Below are 16,112 nucleotides of genomic sequence, written 5' to 3'. Positions count from 1 at the left end.
TGAGGTGTTCATTGAGATAAATTACTTGTCTAGGATCACATAGCTAGTAAAATGTCTGAGGCAGGATTTGAACCTTTATCTTCCTGAGTCTAAGACCATTGCTTTATCCATTGTGCCACTTAGCCAAGAACCTAAATAATTACCATTAGTGAAGCTAGTAGAGAATCTACTTTTTTTTCTTTAACCTTTCCCAAGATAGCAACTTTGTTGACTTAAAATTCTTCCCAAACTCCTTTGGTCTATATGTACTCATTGATTATACACCGTTGTACTGGATTATGTCTATAAGATCTTAAGTCTTATATTTGTATTTATCCTCTCCAACCATAGACTTCTTTTTTTTTTAAATTTCTTTTTTTAGGTTTTTGCAAGGCAAATGGGGTTAAGTGGCTTGCCCAAGGCCACACAGCTAGGTAATTTAAGTGTCTGAGGCCAAATTTGAACCCAGGTACTCCTGACTCCAGGGCCAGTGCTCTATCCACTGTGCCACCTAGCCATCTCCAACCATAGGCTTCTTGTTATTAACTCTTTCATTCTCATATCCATTAAAATGTTTCTGTTTTGGACAGCATTTTTTAGGCTTCCACTTTTCTCTTATCCCTGTACATATATGCTGTACTCCATCTTCAACTTAAGCTCCATAGTTGATTGATATTGCTGCCCACAAATCAATTTTAGAGTACTTCAAGTTCTTAGTTTTTGTTGGATTGACCAACTTTAGATTACTCTGCATAAGAATACAGATATTATAAATTTTATAAAGATATTATTGCTGGACTAAAAGGTACTTGCAGACGAGAGCTTAGACTCCCAAGTTCAGATTATTATTCAACTTCAGTTTTGTCTTAGCCATCTCTCTGCAGTCCTCCTATTTATTTTTTTGTTGTCATTTTCTTCTCACATTCTCATAGATATGTTCCAAATCAATCTCCTCTTTTCTCAAACCCTCTGTTCTTTCCTGATGCTTCCATATTTCTTTGAGTTAATGATACCTTCTCAGTAGATTGAATCAGTTTCTTCTGCTCCACTCCTCTAAAAGGAGATCATTTGTCTAAGCTCTTTCTTTGATTCCTGTCTGTACATTACTTTCTATGTGTTTATAATTCTTTTGTCTTTAAAGAGTTTTATCAACATAAGGTGCAATTTTTTTTCTGTTTGTGGAAGGCTCTTCCCTCTATAGATCTCACTTTTTCAGTGGGCTGTTTTTACTTGAACTCCTTATTAAATCCTCTTTCCTTTTATTACATTTTTGAACCAGAAGAGGTGACCCCTTTCCTCTCAAAAATTATCTGCAAATACCAAGTCTTATTTCAAATCAGTGTTTTTTTAATATCTTACAAAAGAGATGAGTGAATATGAAAAATGATGCAAGGTTTTTGATACGCATTTCATTTTATCTCAGCTCCTTTTAGGTCAGACAGGGAGTTATTATAAGACTAAAATCAGACATGGACTGATAAGGATCTATGCTAGGATGATGAAAAATGAAAATAGAGAAAAGCTAAAACCATACAATATTAACAAAGAAAGCAGGATTGTGCTGGATTTAGGAAATTTTGGGGATAGGAAAGTCAACTATGACCCTAAGGTTGTCCAATAGGTATCCTTGTCGTCAACTATGGATACTTTCATTCCATTTATTATTTGTAGAATCTTGATTGACTCAAGCCTTTTATTACTATTTTTCCTACTTCTACCACAAAACAACAACTGTAATGTGCTATATAAATACAAATTACAATCCTAGAGCGTTTTGCTTGCATTCTCATTTTACTGTCATCTGTTAGGCAAATAGTATTTTACTGATCCAATCTTACAGTTGAGGAAATAGATACAAAGAAAGCAAATAATGGACTAAAGTTCTGTCTTCTGATCATAAATCTAATCAAAAAAAGTTTCTAAGAAAGGTATGCAAGCTAGGTTACTAAGAGTCAAAAGGGATGAAGGATTGAAGAAAATGTAGCAAGTATGAGTAGATCCTGTTTTGCTTTTTCATTTTCTCTCCTATGAATCTATTTAAAATTGTGCTTGGCATAAGTAAGCCAGCAGGTGGAGTATTTTCTCCTCTTAAACCTGGATGTTTCTTAGGCACTTACAGGTTTTCTGAAGTTACTAGGAACCGTGAAAATAATTTCTATATATCACAGATCTGCTAACACTTATCTCTTCCCCCCATTTCCGTATCAGAGTTTATAATTTTCAGTTTACCAGAGTTTTTTAACATAGTTTCCCTCAAGTTGCTTATCTATACTTGGAAATCTGTTCTTGTAACTTCTTTGTTCATCTCCATGCAAATGGATTTCCATATCCATCTTTCTTCTTCGTTTATTTTTTTTAGTTTTTTTTTGCAAGTCAATGGGGTTAAAGTGGCTTGCCCAAGGCCACACAGCTAGGTAATCATTAAGTATCTGAGGCTGGATTTGAACCCAGGTACTCCTGACTCCAGGGCTGGTGCTCTATCCACTGTGCCACCTAGCCGCCCCCTTTGTTTGTTTTTCGACAAAACTGTAGTCTATATCTTTTATAACTATTTTCATACTGTTCTTTGCATCCTTTTTTTCCTCAGACTTAAACAGAATTGAGAATTTCAGATTTATAATTCCCCTCCAATTTCTCTATTTCTGTCAGTGTTACTGTCATTATACAAGTTACCCAACCTTGGAGAGATGTTGTAGCTGCTGGCTACTTGAATTTGGTTCTGCCTTTGAGGAATCATATACAGACTCAGGAAAGCAAGAGTGGAAAGAAAATAAAAATTTATTAAAAGAAGTTACAACACATAAGAAAACGGAAGGTAACAAGACAGAGAAAAAAGAGTAGTCAAGCAGAGTTGACTGGGCCAGAAAGTCAGAGGTGACTCAGGCCCCAGCAGAGGTTCCACCCAAGATTTTTATAGTCTTGTCCTTATCCAGAGGCAAAAGGTAGATTCCCTTCCCCTTACTGGACCCAGAATTAGGTAGAGGGTTGAAGCCTCAGGAGGTTAGGATACAAATTTTACAATGAACAGTGAAGCAAAGGTAGTCACGATGGTAGTTGATTGACTTCTCAAGAGTATGAAACTTTGGGACGGCTAGGTGGCGTAGTGGATAGAGCACCAACCCTGGAGTCAGGAGTACCTGGGTTCAAATCCAGCCTCAGACACTTAATGATTACCTAGCTGTGTGGCCTTGGGCAAGTCACTTAACCCTGTTTGCCTTGCAAAAACTTAAAAAAAAAAGAGTAGGAAACTTCCACCCAATTTAGATTTAGCAGCCTTTAAGATTACAAATCTCGTTTCTGTTACATTCTGCTACATTCATAATTCTCTACATTTTTTCCCTACATCAGTATCTTTTTATCCCTTTCTTACCTTTACTTTATAAATATAGCCTGATACCAGCATCCTTTGTAATATCTCTGAACCTTACCTCCTTTTTTCCCATTTTCACTAGCACCACCAGGTCCTCAACTCTTTTTTTGACACTTAGTCTTCTTTTTTAGTATCTCTCCTTTCTGCAACCTCAACATTACTATCAGACTGCTCTTTTCAAAATCTCGATTTTTGTCATAATTACTGTTGCCTACTGGAACAGGACCCACATTCCTAATTGACAGTTTTCTTGTTATTGGCCAGATATATCATACTTATTTCTATTAATATAACTTTTTTAAATGTGGTACTTCTTATCTGGAATACTGTTCCATCTCCTTTTGCCTTTTCCAGGTCCCAATATTTTTTAAAAGTCCAGTTCAAATCTTGCTCCAAATCTTGCCTTCCATTCTTGATTCTCTCTAATGGTTTTTATTATTTTTTTTGTTTTGTCATTTATGCACAAAAAAGAAGGTCAGGACCCTAGATTAATTTAAAATAGGTGGGGCAATCTCATCAGTTTTTGATCAGATTGAAACACTAAGTCTTTTGATTTTAACTTAGTACTTGCTCATATGCAACAATGCAGGCAGATCCCAGTCTTTGTAATGTAAACTAACAATTCTCCCTTCACATTCTTGTGGAACCCAAATACTCACATATTCCTCACAATTTGGTTGCATTCTGTCTTGTATTTTTTAATTGTTTCATATACTTAAATCATCTCAGAGCTTTGATCATCTCATATATATATTAACACATTAATTCAGATCACAAAATCCATTGGTGAAAGAATGGGGAGAGAGGTGAAAAGGAAGAGCTTAGAGTCAAGACTTTTATATCAGTGAAAGGTGAAAAGAAAAACTATAAAATAACAAAACTTATGACTGCCCAGCCTTCTAGGGTCATTTAGCTTAGAGGCAAAAAGCTCCTTTACATTTTCAGAATCTCTAAAGTACCAAAATGCTTATTTATGCTGAAAAATCTAACCCATTAAGACTTAAGCTTACCTTATATGCTACAACTTTTGTTATAGAAGACAGCCTAGTATATTATAATTTGCTTTAAGTTTTGGTCCTTGATGGCATGATTTCTTAGTTATCTGGAATCTCCATTGCATGGGACACCTAGTACTCCAGTGGTGATAAGATTTTCCATATTCCTCTTAGATCTCCTAAAGTATAGTGCTGGGCTCACTGTAAATGCTTAAATACTTGTAGAATTTTATTGAACCAAGAAGTGATAAATCAACTACTCCTTTGCAAAGTACTTTATAGGTGAGGGAAATTTATGTTTTCAAATTAAGAGAGAATTGTTTGAATTTTCATGCACAAGCTGTTAAGTGCTTACTGCGTTCAAGACAGCTGTATTCAGGGAATGGGAATGACTTTTATTATGCTATTGTGGAGAATAAAATAATTGTGAAATTATGCTGTTGGGGAGAATAAAACCCTAATTAGCCTACAAAAGCTCCTCCTGCTCAATTAAAAATTTGTTGCTGAGTCATTTGGATATTAATAAGTTGTGTAACTCTTAAGCATAACTTTGAACAGTTTCCTATCAATGCTACACAAACATATTGCATATATTTCCAAAAAGAATATTGTTTTTCATTTCCTATCAGAAGTTAAATACACAGTAATTGGAGCTTAGAAGTACCTGGTTATCTACTAAAACTAGAGAATATTAGATCTGGAAAACACCTTAGAAATAATGTAAAACAGTTTCCTTATTTGAAAAAGGGAACTGAGTCCCAGTGATGGGAACTTGTATCAGAACAAAACTTTGGGTTTCATAGTACTTAGGTCTTTACACCATACCTCCTCCTACCCAAATTATTTCCCAGCTTAAGAAGTAGTGTTTGTATTTAGAACCTGGGTCTAATTTCCTCTTAGAAATAATGATGGGAGTGCAAAATGGTTAAAATCATTTCATTATAAGAAGAAAGAGGCCGAGTGACTTTTAGAGTAGGATTCCTGCTTGAGTAAGGTGGGACTGAATGAGTTTTGGGTTTGAATCCTACCTGAAAGGTTTTTTTTGCCCCTATTCCCCCCCCCCCATTATCTCTTTTTTTAGTCATTCATTCATTTTTTCTACCTACATAATACAGTGTGTGTGTGTGTATTTTTTTTTTTAGATTTTTGCAAGGCAATGGGGTTAAGTGGCTTGCCCAAGGCCACTCAGCTAGGTAATTAAGGCCACACAGCTAGGTAATTACATATACTAATATTTTTAATACTTTTTAAAAACATTTTTCTCCTTCCCTTCCTTCCCTTCCCCATTTCCCCAATAGAAAACAACATAATAGAGGCATTAAATCTATAACCATGCTAAACTTAGATTCATATTAGTCATGTCATGAAAAAAGAAACATCCAAATGAAAAAAAGAAAAATATTAGAAAAAAAAGACAAAATTCATAAGACAGCTTTTTTTTTAAATTGAAGACAGTATAAACTTTGATCTGAATTTAAACTCCACAGTTGCTTCTCTGAGTATGGATGATATTCTCTATCACTATCTGGCTTTGATTATTGTACTATAGAAACGATGAAGTCCATCATAATGGATCATCATCCCATGTTACTGTTAGTGTGTTTAATATTCTAGTTTTGCTCACATCACTTAGCTTCAGTTTGTGAAAGTCTTCCTGGGCCATTCTTGAAACCTTCATGGTTTCTTATAGAACAAAAATATTCCATTACATTCATATACCACAATTTAAGTCATTCCCTTACTTTCCAATTCTTTGTCACTATAAAAAGAACTTCTATAATAATTTTTAAACATGTGGGTTTTTACCCTTTTTTGTGATCTCTTTGGGATACAGACCTAGAAGTGGTATTACTAGATCAAAGGGTATTTTAGATTTATTGTCCTTTGAGCATGGTTTCAAATTGCTCTCTAATCAGTTCACAACTCAATCAACAATACATTAGAGTCCCAGTTTTCTCACTAGCCCTTCAACATTGATCATTTTTCTTTTTAGTCATATTGACCAATCTGCTAAGTGTGAGGTGGTACTCAGAGTGTTTTAATTTGCATTTCTCTAATCAATAATGGTTTAGAGCATTTTTTTATATGACTATTGATAATCTTAATTTCATCTGAGAATTGTCTTTTCATATCCTTTGATCATTTATCAATTGGGGAATGATTTGTATTCTTAAAAATTTGGCTCAGTTCTCTTTATATATTTTAGAAATGAATATTTTGTCAGAAACACTAGTTGTAAAAATTGTTTCCCAGCTTCCTTTTGATCCTTTTGGTCTTGGCTGCATTGGTTTTATTTGTGGAAAAGCTTTTCAATTTCCCTGTAACTGAAATGATCTATTTTGTCTTTTACAATGATCTTTGTCTCTTCTCTGGTTATAAATTGCCCCCCATACATAGATCTGACAGATAAACTACCCCTTGTTCTCCTAATTGGGCTTTTGATATCACCTTTTATGTCTAAATTCAGTACCTATTTCAACCTTATTTTCTGAAAGAATTTGAGATGTTGGTCTATGCCTAGTTCTGGTATACTAGGGCAGCAAAGTGGTGTAGTGGATAGAGAACTGGCCTTGGAGTCAGGAGGATGAGAGTTTGAATCCCACCTCAGATACCTGTATTAGCTGTGTGACCTTGGGCAAGTCACTTAACCCTGATTGCCTCTTATCCAGGGCCATCTCCAGTTGTCCTGATTTATTTCTGACCACTTTCTGGAGGAGAAAGTGAGACTGTTCACTTAGCACAGCATTTCCTCATTCAAATCTAATCCATGTGTGATGTCATGGTCTTCTTCAAGATCAAAGGATACATAATCTTTCTACCATACTGTCTTTCCAGTTTTCCTAGCAGTTTTTTCAATGGTGAATTATTTTCCCAGAAGCTGGAATTTTGGGGTTTATCAGTAAAGATTCTTTAATAGTTTTTAATCATTTCCCCCCAATAATCTGAATGAAATTCAAGTTTTACATTCTTTTTAGGCTTTCCTCTAAATTTTGATATTAGATTATACATTTCTATGTTGCCCTGTGATTTTTGGCTCTTGTTATCTTCAGTTTTCATTTAGTTATAAAGTGTTTCCTATATGCCTATTAAGATTTTTTAATTGGTTTTTTAAGCCCAGAAATGTTGATCCTTAACTGTTTCTTCAGATTTTGGCCTTAGTTATGCCAAAAATGGAGAGCTACTTAAATACATTCGAAAGATTGGTTCTTTTGATGAGACCTGCACCAGATTTTATACTGCTGAAATTGTATGTGCTTTAGAATACTTGCATGGAAAGGGAATTATTCACAGGTAATTTACTAAAGTAGATTTATCTTTAAATATTTGTAGATCTATTTATTGCTAAAGGATGGTTACTTTTACAAAATTTAAAGGTGCATTTCCAGTTTGAGTTGTAAAAATATTTTGAAAGTCTTTTCGGACTTCATAAAACACTTAACTCAGCACAATTATATGTTAGTAGTTTTGAAATAATTTCCTTCTGTATGTTGCACAATGGTAGTAAATTACACACTTTTGAAACCTGATGGTATTTTACAGCTGTATATTTGCCTGATTAAGCTCTAAAGAATGGCTCTTTTTTGTTTAGCAGGATCCACTTTCATTCAATAAACTTAAAAACAAAACAGAATTATTCTCTTAAATAGGCTAAATATGCTCTTTGCAGTCTTTGCATTATCTACAAGCATTTTCCTGAAAATTAGTACAATAGTGAATGTCACATTTTGGAATGGTTACAAATGAAGGTTATTTTAATGAGGTTTTATATATTTATGTTACAATATAATGAACATATTTGGATAACTCTGCATATATATTACCTGTTTGCTTTTTGGAGGGGCTATATTTGAGTGCAGAAGAGGAAACCATTTAAATATAATATTTAGCTTCCCAAACTAAATGGAAATTCATTTTATTTTATTTTTTAGTTTTTGCAAGGCAGTGGGATTAAGTGACTTGCCCAAGATCACACAGCTAGGTAATTATTAAATGTCTGAGGCTGTTTTTGAATTTGGGTCCTCCTGACTCCGGTGCTCTATCCACTGTGCCACCTAGCTGTCCCTGGAAATTTATTTTAAAAAAATTAAAATTTAGATTCAAGTTTTAGTCCTAGATCTTAATGTAAAATGAGGCAAAGTTAAAAAAAATTTTTTTAAGGGTATTTGTTTTAGATTTTGTTGGTTTATTGTTTAGGGAAGGGAGAAAAAAAACAAAACTGTATAAAGATTGAGAAGTGGAATGAATGAAATTTTTTCACATTTTACTGAAGCCAAAACCAATATTTGATAAGGAACACTATCACTAACTTGAGAGATAGAGGGACTACCAGGTCGTGTCAAATGCACTATTATTGCAACTTTTGATTCTTTGGTGGTTATGCCTTGTCAGTGAAAGTTGGAAGGTAGATTTCTAGTTGTTTGTTGACCTCTTTAATGACTTGTTTAAAAGTAGATAGGTATACTCCTGATTTTAACTTTAGCATTCTATGGTTTTGGTGTGGGTGCTCACTTTACTAATGAAGATCTTAATCATCCTGTGCTATGGCTGATGGTCTTTGGGCTGTTGTGGTCAAAACTTATATCATATTTGTAGCTTGGTAGACACAATTCTCTAATAATGAGCCTCTTTCAATAAGCTAGATTGGGTCTGAAATGACAAAGTACAGTTTGTCTCTGGACCCATACTTGTTTTTGCAAGGCAATGGAGTTAAGTGGGTTGCCCAAGGCCACACAGCTAGATAATTATCAAATGTCTGAGGCCGGATTTGAACTCAGTTACTCCTGACTCCAGGGCCAGTGCTCTATCCACTGTGCCACCTAGCTGCCCCTCTGGACCCATACTTGAAGCCTTTTCAATTCAGGCTTATCTTTATGACTTGCTAAAGCATTGGAAATAATGGAGATGAAGGATATGTTAGTTTAGTTTAATTTTTTGTATTGTTGATTTAAAAGGTTTGTTTCAGTACATAGCATTTCAGGAACTAAGCTTTCCTCTTTGAATCTTGTAAAGCAAGGACAGATGACTATTTTACTAAGCCTATGTATGTAGTTTGTTTTCCTTGAAGCAGTTAGCTTAGCAAAAGGAGCATCTTATTAAGTGATGAGAATAGAGGTTGAACTTTGAGCATTAGGTTCACAGTTTTTAACAATTCCATTTTACTAAACTATCCAGAAATAGCTAGAATATTGATGTTAAAACACCTGGTAGCAATAGTAGGAAACAAATATATAGAGTATTAAGTTTATTCTGGACATCCTGATGGTTTTGCAAACTCTGTTTTATGACTGGTTGAATATAGTTTGTTTATGCCTATTCTTTTTCTTTGTTTTTGGAATGACTTTTGATTTTCATATATTTTATGGTATGATAATTCACTTTAGAAATGTGTCCAAATGCTGACTTCAGAGCTAGGAAGACTTCTCAGTTCAAAAACATGGAAGCCAAAAGTGTTGTTTTTTTTTAACAGAATAAAATAGTTCTAATTGTGAATTATATTTTCCAACTTTCCACACCATTGTAACAATCTCTTTGTAGCAAGCTAATTTTCTAGATGGAATAAATCTGTTTTCCTTTAAGGCTTGATTAAGAGTGATTATATTTTCTTGTACTGTTTTTTTCTTTGATCACATTTATTGCATATTAAACTGTAACTTTAAATATTTCAGCTGAAATATGAAAAATCTGCTTTTTTTCAGGGACCTTAAACCAGAGAACATTTTATTAAATGAAGACATGCACATTCAGATTACAGATTTTGGAACAGCAAAAGTATTATCTCCAGATAGTAAGCAAGGTAAGCAGGTTTGGTTTTTTTTTTTTTTTTTGCCACTGTGAAAAGTGAATAGAGTTTTTTGGTGGAGGAATTATATTTGAGAGTTGTTTAATGTAATAAATCAGAATTATAGATATGTTGTATATTGAATTATTTTGTATTTGAATTCTTTGTATAGTTGGTACAGTAAATCCTTGCTAAAAGGGAATTAAAATGTTGTGTAACTCATGTAATTCCAAAATTAATAGTAGAACTTGTAATTTAAAAGTATCAAGAATATAAATATGCACAAAAGATGACAAGCACTCCAGTAGTGAGGTATTCTATCAAGCCACCATGCTCCTTCAGGAGATGGGTAAGAGGTACCAGGCAGCTATTTCTTTTGTTGTAAATGAATTATTAGAGTCTCAGGGATCTTAGGATGTTTTAGTTCAAATCTTTACAAATAAAAAAATATTGAAGGAAGGACCTTGCTTTTACAGTTTAGTTGGTAGACACCTAGTCCAATGAACTTTCTACTATACTATATTCTTAGTGTATCCCTAGCAATAACAACAGTTTAAAAGTATTACCCCATTTGAATCTCACAATAACCCTGGAAGATAGAAGCTTTTATGATCTTCATTTTACAGATGAGGAAACTAGGCAGAGAATTTAAGTAAATTACCCAGAGTTACAGAATTAGTAAGTTTCCTTTTTTTTTTTTTTGCAAGGCAATGGGGTCAAGTGGCTTGCCCAAGGCCACACAGCTAGGTAATTATTAAGTGTCTGAGGCCGGATTTGAACTCAGGTACTCCTGACTCCAGGGCTGGTGCTCTATCCACTGTGCCACCTAGCTGCCCCTTAGTAAGTTTCTAAATCAGGATTTGAACTCAGGTCTTCCTACAAATCCAGAACTCCATTAGAAGGGACCACAGAGTACTAGGGATATGAAGTTACAATTAAGCTTTATGCTATGTTTAGCTATATTTTATTTGAAATGTGACATTTTGGGAGAATGAGTACCAAATAAGTCTACTGAAAGAAATTCAGGAACCTCTTGGGTATGAGACATATTTTAAGAATATGGTGCTTCAGTTCATCTTTTGTCTTCCAGTGCCCACAGCTTTGCAATATGGTTGGCACCTGGAGTATTTTATCTTTGTATTCTTAGAAACCTGTTCATTGCCTTGAACAAAATAAGTGCTTATTAAATGTTTTTCGAATTGAATTGAAAGAATAGAAATCAGTTTAAAATGAATATTATTGCAATAGTCAGTGTGATTGATTACCTTGTTGTGACAGACCTTTATGGGCATTTAACTATTTTGTCTATTTAATGATACCAGTGAGTTTCTGGGAATTGAGTTAGATTATTGGTCATTTGACCTTTGTTTGGGAATTCTTCTTGGAAGATACTAGGTACTATTCAACTTTAGAATCTAACTGTTGAATTCTCATGCCAGATCAATGTTAAGCATCCAGTATTCATAATGTAAAAATGAAAAGTGAAGGACAATAGATTATAAGTTTGTTGGTGTCTTATAAAATGATGCAGTATTTCCCTCAAGTAGAAAAATGTATTTTGGGGGACAATTAATAAATCATCTATTGTGTGCCAAGTGCTTTGTTAGAAGCAGTATGAAATTTTCATGTATAAAGACACATGAAAAAGTCTCTGTTTTCAATGAGCTCACTTTCTCTACAGGAGACACAATGTGTTCTGTTTTTTCCATTTACCTTGGAGAGACAGGATGGCTTAATGCATAAATTAGTGGAGTCAGGAAGGTTCAGATTCAAGTTCTACCTCAGGCACTTGTTAGTTTTATAAAGTTGGCAAGTCATTTCACTGTCCTGTCTTGGTTTTTCTTATTTGTAAGATGAAGGGATTAGATTTATTGATCTCTACTGCTGCTTTTAGCTTTAAATTTATGGTCCTATTTTAGGTACACATGAAGCATGTCCAAAATATGTACAAAATAAATGCAAGGTAATTTTTTTAGGGGGAGCAGGAACATCTGAGGGATTCTAGAAAGACCTCATAGAGGAGGATGTGTTTGAATTGAATTTTTGTTTTAAGTTTTTGCAGTGCAGTGGGGTTATGTGACTTGCCCATGGTCACATAGCTTTGAGTTGAATTTTGAAGGAAACTAGAGAGGAAGTGAAGGAGATTAGTACTGCAGGTATGGGTAAGCATCCTGCAAAAGGAGATAAAATATGTATGAAAAATAACAGAAAGGCCAGATTTGACTGGACTGATGTGTTTAATTATGGAAGTGGGGGGGAATAGAGACAGAGGTATAATAAGGTTGTAAAGGTTAATTGGAACCAGGTTATATGAAAGACTTTAAAGTTAAATTGAAGATTCTAGAAGCAACAGGGAAACGATATAGATAGCTTGATCTATAGTTTAGGAACTTCATTCTGGCAGCTGTGTGGAGAATAGATAAAGCATGGGAGACTAGTTAGGAAGCTTGGGACATAATACAGGACAACTTTGGGAAGTGCCTGAACTAGGGTAGTGGTCCTAATGTGAGTGTATAGTAGGGAATGGTTAGGAGAGATTATGGAGGTAGAATAAATTAAAGCTTGGCAACTGATTGTAAATGTGGTTAAGAGAAAATGAAAGGGTCAGTTAGGTAGTGTAGGAGATAGAGTACTGGCCCTGTAGTCAGGAGGACATGAGTTCAAATGTGGCCTCAGACATTTAATAATTACCTAGCTGTGTGAACTTGGGCAAGTCATTTAACCACATTGCCTTACAAAAAAACAAAAAAAAGAGAAAGTGAGAATTCAGTGGTGATTTTGAGAGTGCAAGCTTATATGACAATAAGGATACTCTTATCATTATAGACATGGAAATTTAGGCCAGGACTGGGTATTGGGAGAAAAGGAGTTCTGTTTTTAGCAGATCTCTGAATTTTGAGATGCCTATGAAACAATCTGTTTGGAAATGTTCAGTAAATATTTGGTGATGTTGCCTGGAGTCTAGGAGACAGGCAAAGACTGTATTTATATTCAAATCTGGGAGTGTAGAGATGAAAATTTAGGAAGCTGATGAATTTGCTGAGAGAATGTGGAGAGAGAAAAGAAGAGGGTTCAGATCAGAGCTTTGAGGTAAACCCACAGCTGCTAATCTCAGTTTGGATGGTATTACAGCAGCCGATAAGAGTTAGAATGAGAAATAAGAGAGAATTATTATAAAACCCCAGAAAGGAGAGAGTAGCTGGGATGAGAGTATAGTTAGTAATGAAGATAAGCAGAGAAGGATAAGGATCTAGAAAAGCTTGTTATTTTAAGAGGTAACTTTGGAGAAAGCAAGTTAAACTCTGTTCAACCTCTGAGTTTGGCAGGAAGCCAGATTTATAGGTTTGAGAAGGGAATGAAAGGAGGGGCAAAATATATTCAACTGTTTTGAGGAGCTTGTCATTTAATAGGAGGAGAGATAGAGGATGACAGCTTGTAAGGACCAAGTGAATGAATGTTTTATGATGTTGAAGGAGACATGGATGGACATATTGCAGAATGAGCTACTAGATAGGGAGAGATTGAAGATTAAAAAGAGAGAAAGGATGATTGTGATGGCTGTCTATTGAAGGAGATGAGAGGGAATGATATCAAAGGTAATATTAGAGGAATTGGCAATGGAGAAGACCTACATTTTTGCTGACAACAGTAAAGGAAAGAATTGAGTATGATAAGAAATTTTGAAATGGAGAATAATCCATGGGCAATGGCTTCTAATATTCCCTCATAGCCCACACTAAAGTGTAGGGCAAGGTCTTCTGCTGAGAGGACAGTGGGAGGTTGGGTGACTGAGACTTTAGGGGAGAAATTTTGGAGCAATAGCTATAGGAAGAGGGATAGAGAATGAATTAGAGAGGAGTAATAGGCTTGTCTTGCTATAATGATGGTTTTTTTTGAGATTTTAGATAATATACATTTGTAGTAGACCCATTCAGTAGAGTTGTCAGTCAGTGAGTCAGCAAAGTTGCATGACTTTCTTCAGTGTAATTAGGGGGGGAGGGATGCAAATAGTGAGGAATAATTTGAGTATAGTATATAAATTTGGATTTGGTAAATTGTGAGTAACAAGGAGAGTAGAGGACAATGTCAGATTAAACTAATTAATTAGGGGAAAGATTGGCAAGGGAGGAAAGTGAAGTCGAAAAAGAAATGTTGACCAGGGAAAAGTCCTGAAGAGTGCAGAAACTGGAGGTCATATTGAGGATGGAGAATAGTTTGAGTTTCAGAATTTTTGATAATGGAATATTTTTGGATGATGGTAAGACCAAGGGTGTTCACTGTATCACCTGAAATATGAAGTACTTTTGAATAGGTTATGCTTTGATGTCTCTAAAGATAATTTTTTTCTTTTTTTTTTTCTTCTTTATCAGCTAGGGCTAACTCATTTGTAGGAACAGCACAATATGTTTCTCCAGAACTGCTTACAGAAAAATCTGCGTGTAAAAGGTAACTTGCTATCATTTGTCTTGTTAAGGCTTAAGTCTTAAGTCTGTATAGTTTAAGAAAAGGAAATGAAAATTTCTCACTGATAGACTTCTTATCCTGCAAAACTCATCTCAGATCAGATTCAGAAGCAGCAGAGATATTTCTCTGATCTTCCAACTAGAAGTGATTTTTTTTCCTTCATCTGATCTCAGAATGCTTTATTTACCACTTATACATTTATAGTTAATCTCTGTCATGTTTGCTTACCTATCTTGCCTCCTATAATTTTGAGCTAGATTTAGATTAAAGCAAGGCTTGATTTCAAATCCACCTTCAATTCTTACTTGCTTTGTGGTGATTAGTCATTAACTCTTTGAATCTTTGTTTCCTCATCTGTAAAATAATAAATATAGTTCCTAACTGATAAGATTGTTGTGAATATATCTGTGTTTGTATGTGCATGTGTCTAGCTAGCCAGTTGCCTAAAGATATAGACAGATATGTGTATGAAAACACACACACACACACACACACACACACACAAATTTTGTCTAGGCAATAATTTGTGCTAATTGTTGTTATTAAGTATAAGGATCATGGCCTGTTTATTTTTGTTTCCCTCTCCTGATGCTGAGTTATAAGAAAATCTGTTGAATTCTAGATAATTTTTAATAGCTTCTTAATATTTCAGAACATTCTGAAAGAAACTTGGATTTTAGTTTTGATTCAGATTTTTCCTTTAATATAGATTTCTACTCACTTGATGTTTCAATTTTTTTTGGTTATATTGATTTTGGTTTTGAGAGGTGTGTGTGTGTGTAGGTGGAGAGAGAGATCTTTTTAGAAAAAAAAGATGAAAATTTTCAGTGTTGATTGGAGGACTGAGAGAAAAGAGTATCTTAGTCTTTTCTGTTTACATAATCCTTATTGTTATAGCTCCTAGGGAATTTATATCATGATTAGGATCATAATTCATCCCAGATTCTAGTATATTAGATCAAAGAGAAGTAAAGAAACTCAGCAATCTGTCATTAGGTCTCAGTATTTCCATATACAGTAGGACTATTGGAAAGTCACTTAACATCTCAGTTTTTCTCACTTGTTAAAATGGAAATAATACTACTTGTGGTATATACTTGACAACATTCTTATGACTTTAAAGCACTTTATAAATGTGAGATTGATGGTGAAGAAAATTTCCCCATCAGATTTATAAATTACAGAATGTGTGGCTACGATAAAAAGAATGTACTTTTTATATACCAACTCTTAACAAATATCCAGCTCCTCTTTAAATGTTATCTAGATTTCTTTTAAGCTTGTGTCTCTTTGAAAATTAGCTTTCTTGGGGTGGCTAGGTGGCACAGTGGATAGAGCACCGGCTCTGGAGTCAGGAGTACCTGAGTTCAAATCCAGCCTCAAACACTTAATAATTACCTAGCCTTGGGCAAGCCACTTAACCCCATTGCCTTGCAAAAACTAAAATAAATAAATGAATGAATGAATGAATGAATGAATGAATAAATGAAAAAGAAAATTAGCTTTCTTAAAACTCCAAGTTCAT

The 16,112-nt window shown here is 34.5% G+C and overlaps 1 protein-coding gene across 4 annotated transcripts in view; it reads left to right on the top strand.

Annotated features, from left to right (window-relative positions):
• Positions 1-16,112, top strand: part of PDPK1 (3-phosphoinositide dependent protein kinase 1) — a 99,403-nt gene that overhangs the window by 57,575 nt on the left and 25,716 nt on the right. For all 4 annotated transcript variants that reach the window (XM_074196955.1, XM_074196954.1, XM_074196956.1 and 1 more), the window contains exons 5-7: positions 7,491-7,635; positions 10,041-10,138; positions 14,494-14,569. In XM_074196955.1, coding sequence (XP_074053056.1) covers positions 7,491-7,635; positions 10,041-10,138; positions 14,494-14,569 — 319 coding nt within the window. The remainder of the gene's footprint in view (positions 1-7,490; positions 7,636-10,040; positions 10,139-14,493; positions 14,570-16,112) is intronic.

This window comes from Macrotis lagotis, chromosome 8, assembly GCF_037893015.1.
Source record: "Macrotis lagotis isolate mMagLag1 chromosome 8, bilby.v1.9.chrom.fasta, whole genome shotgun sequence".
Taxonomy (NCBI): Eukaryota; Metazoa; Chordata; class Mammalia; order Peramelemorphia; family Peramelidae; genus Macrotis; species Macrotis lagotis.
This window is presented reverse-complemented; position numbering and strand designations above follow the sequence as displayed.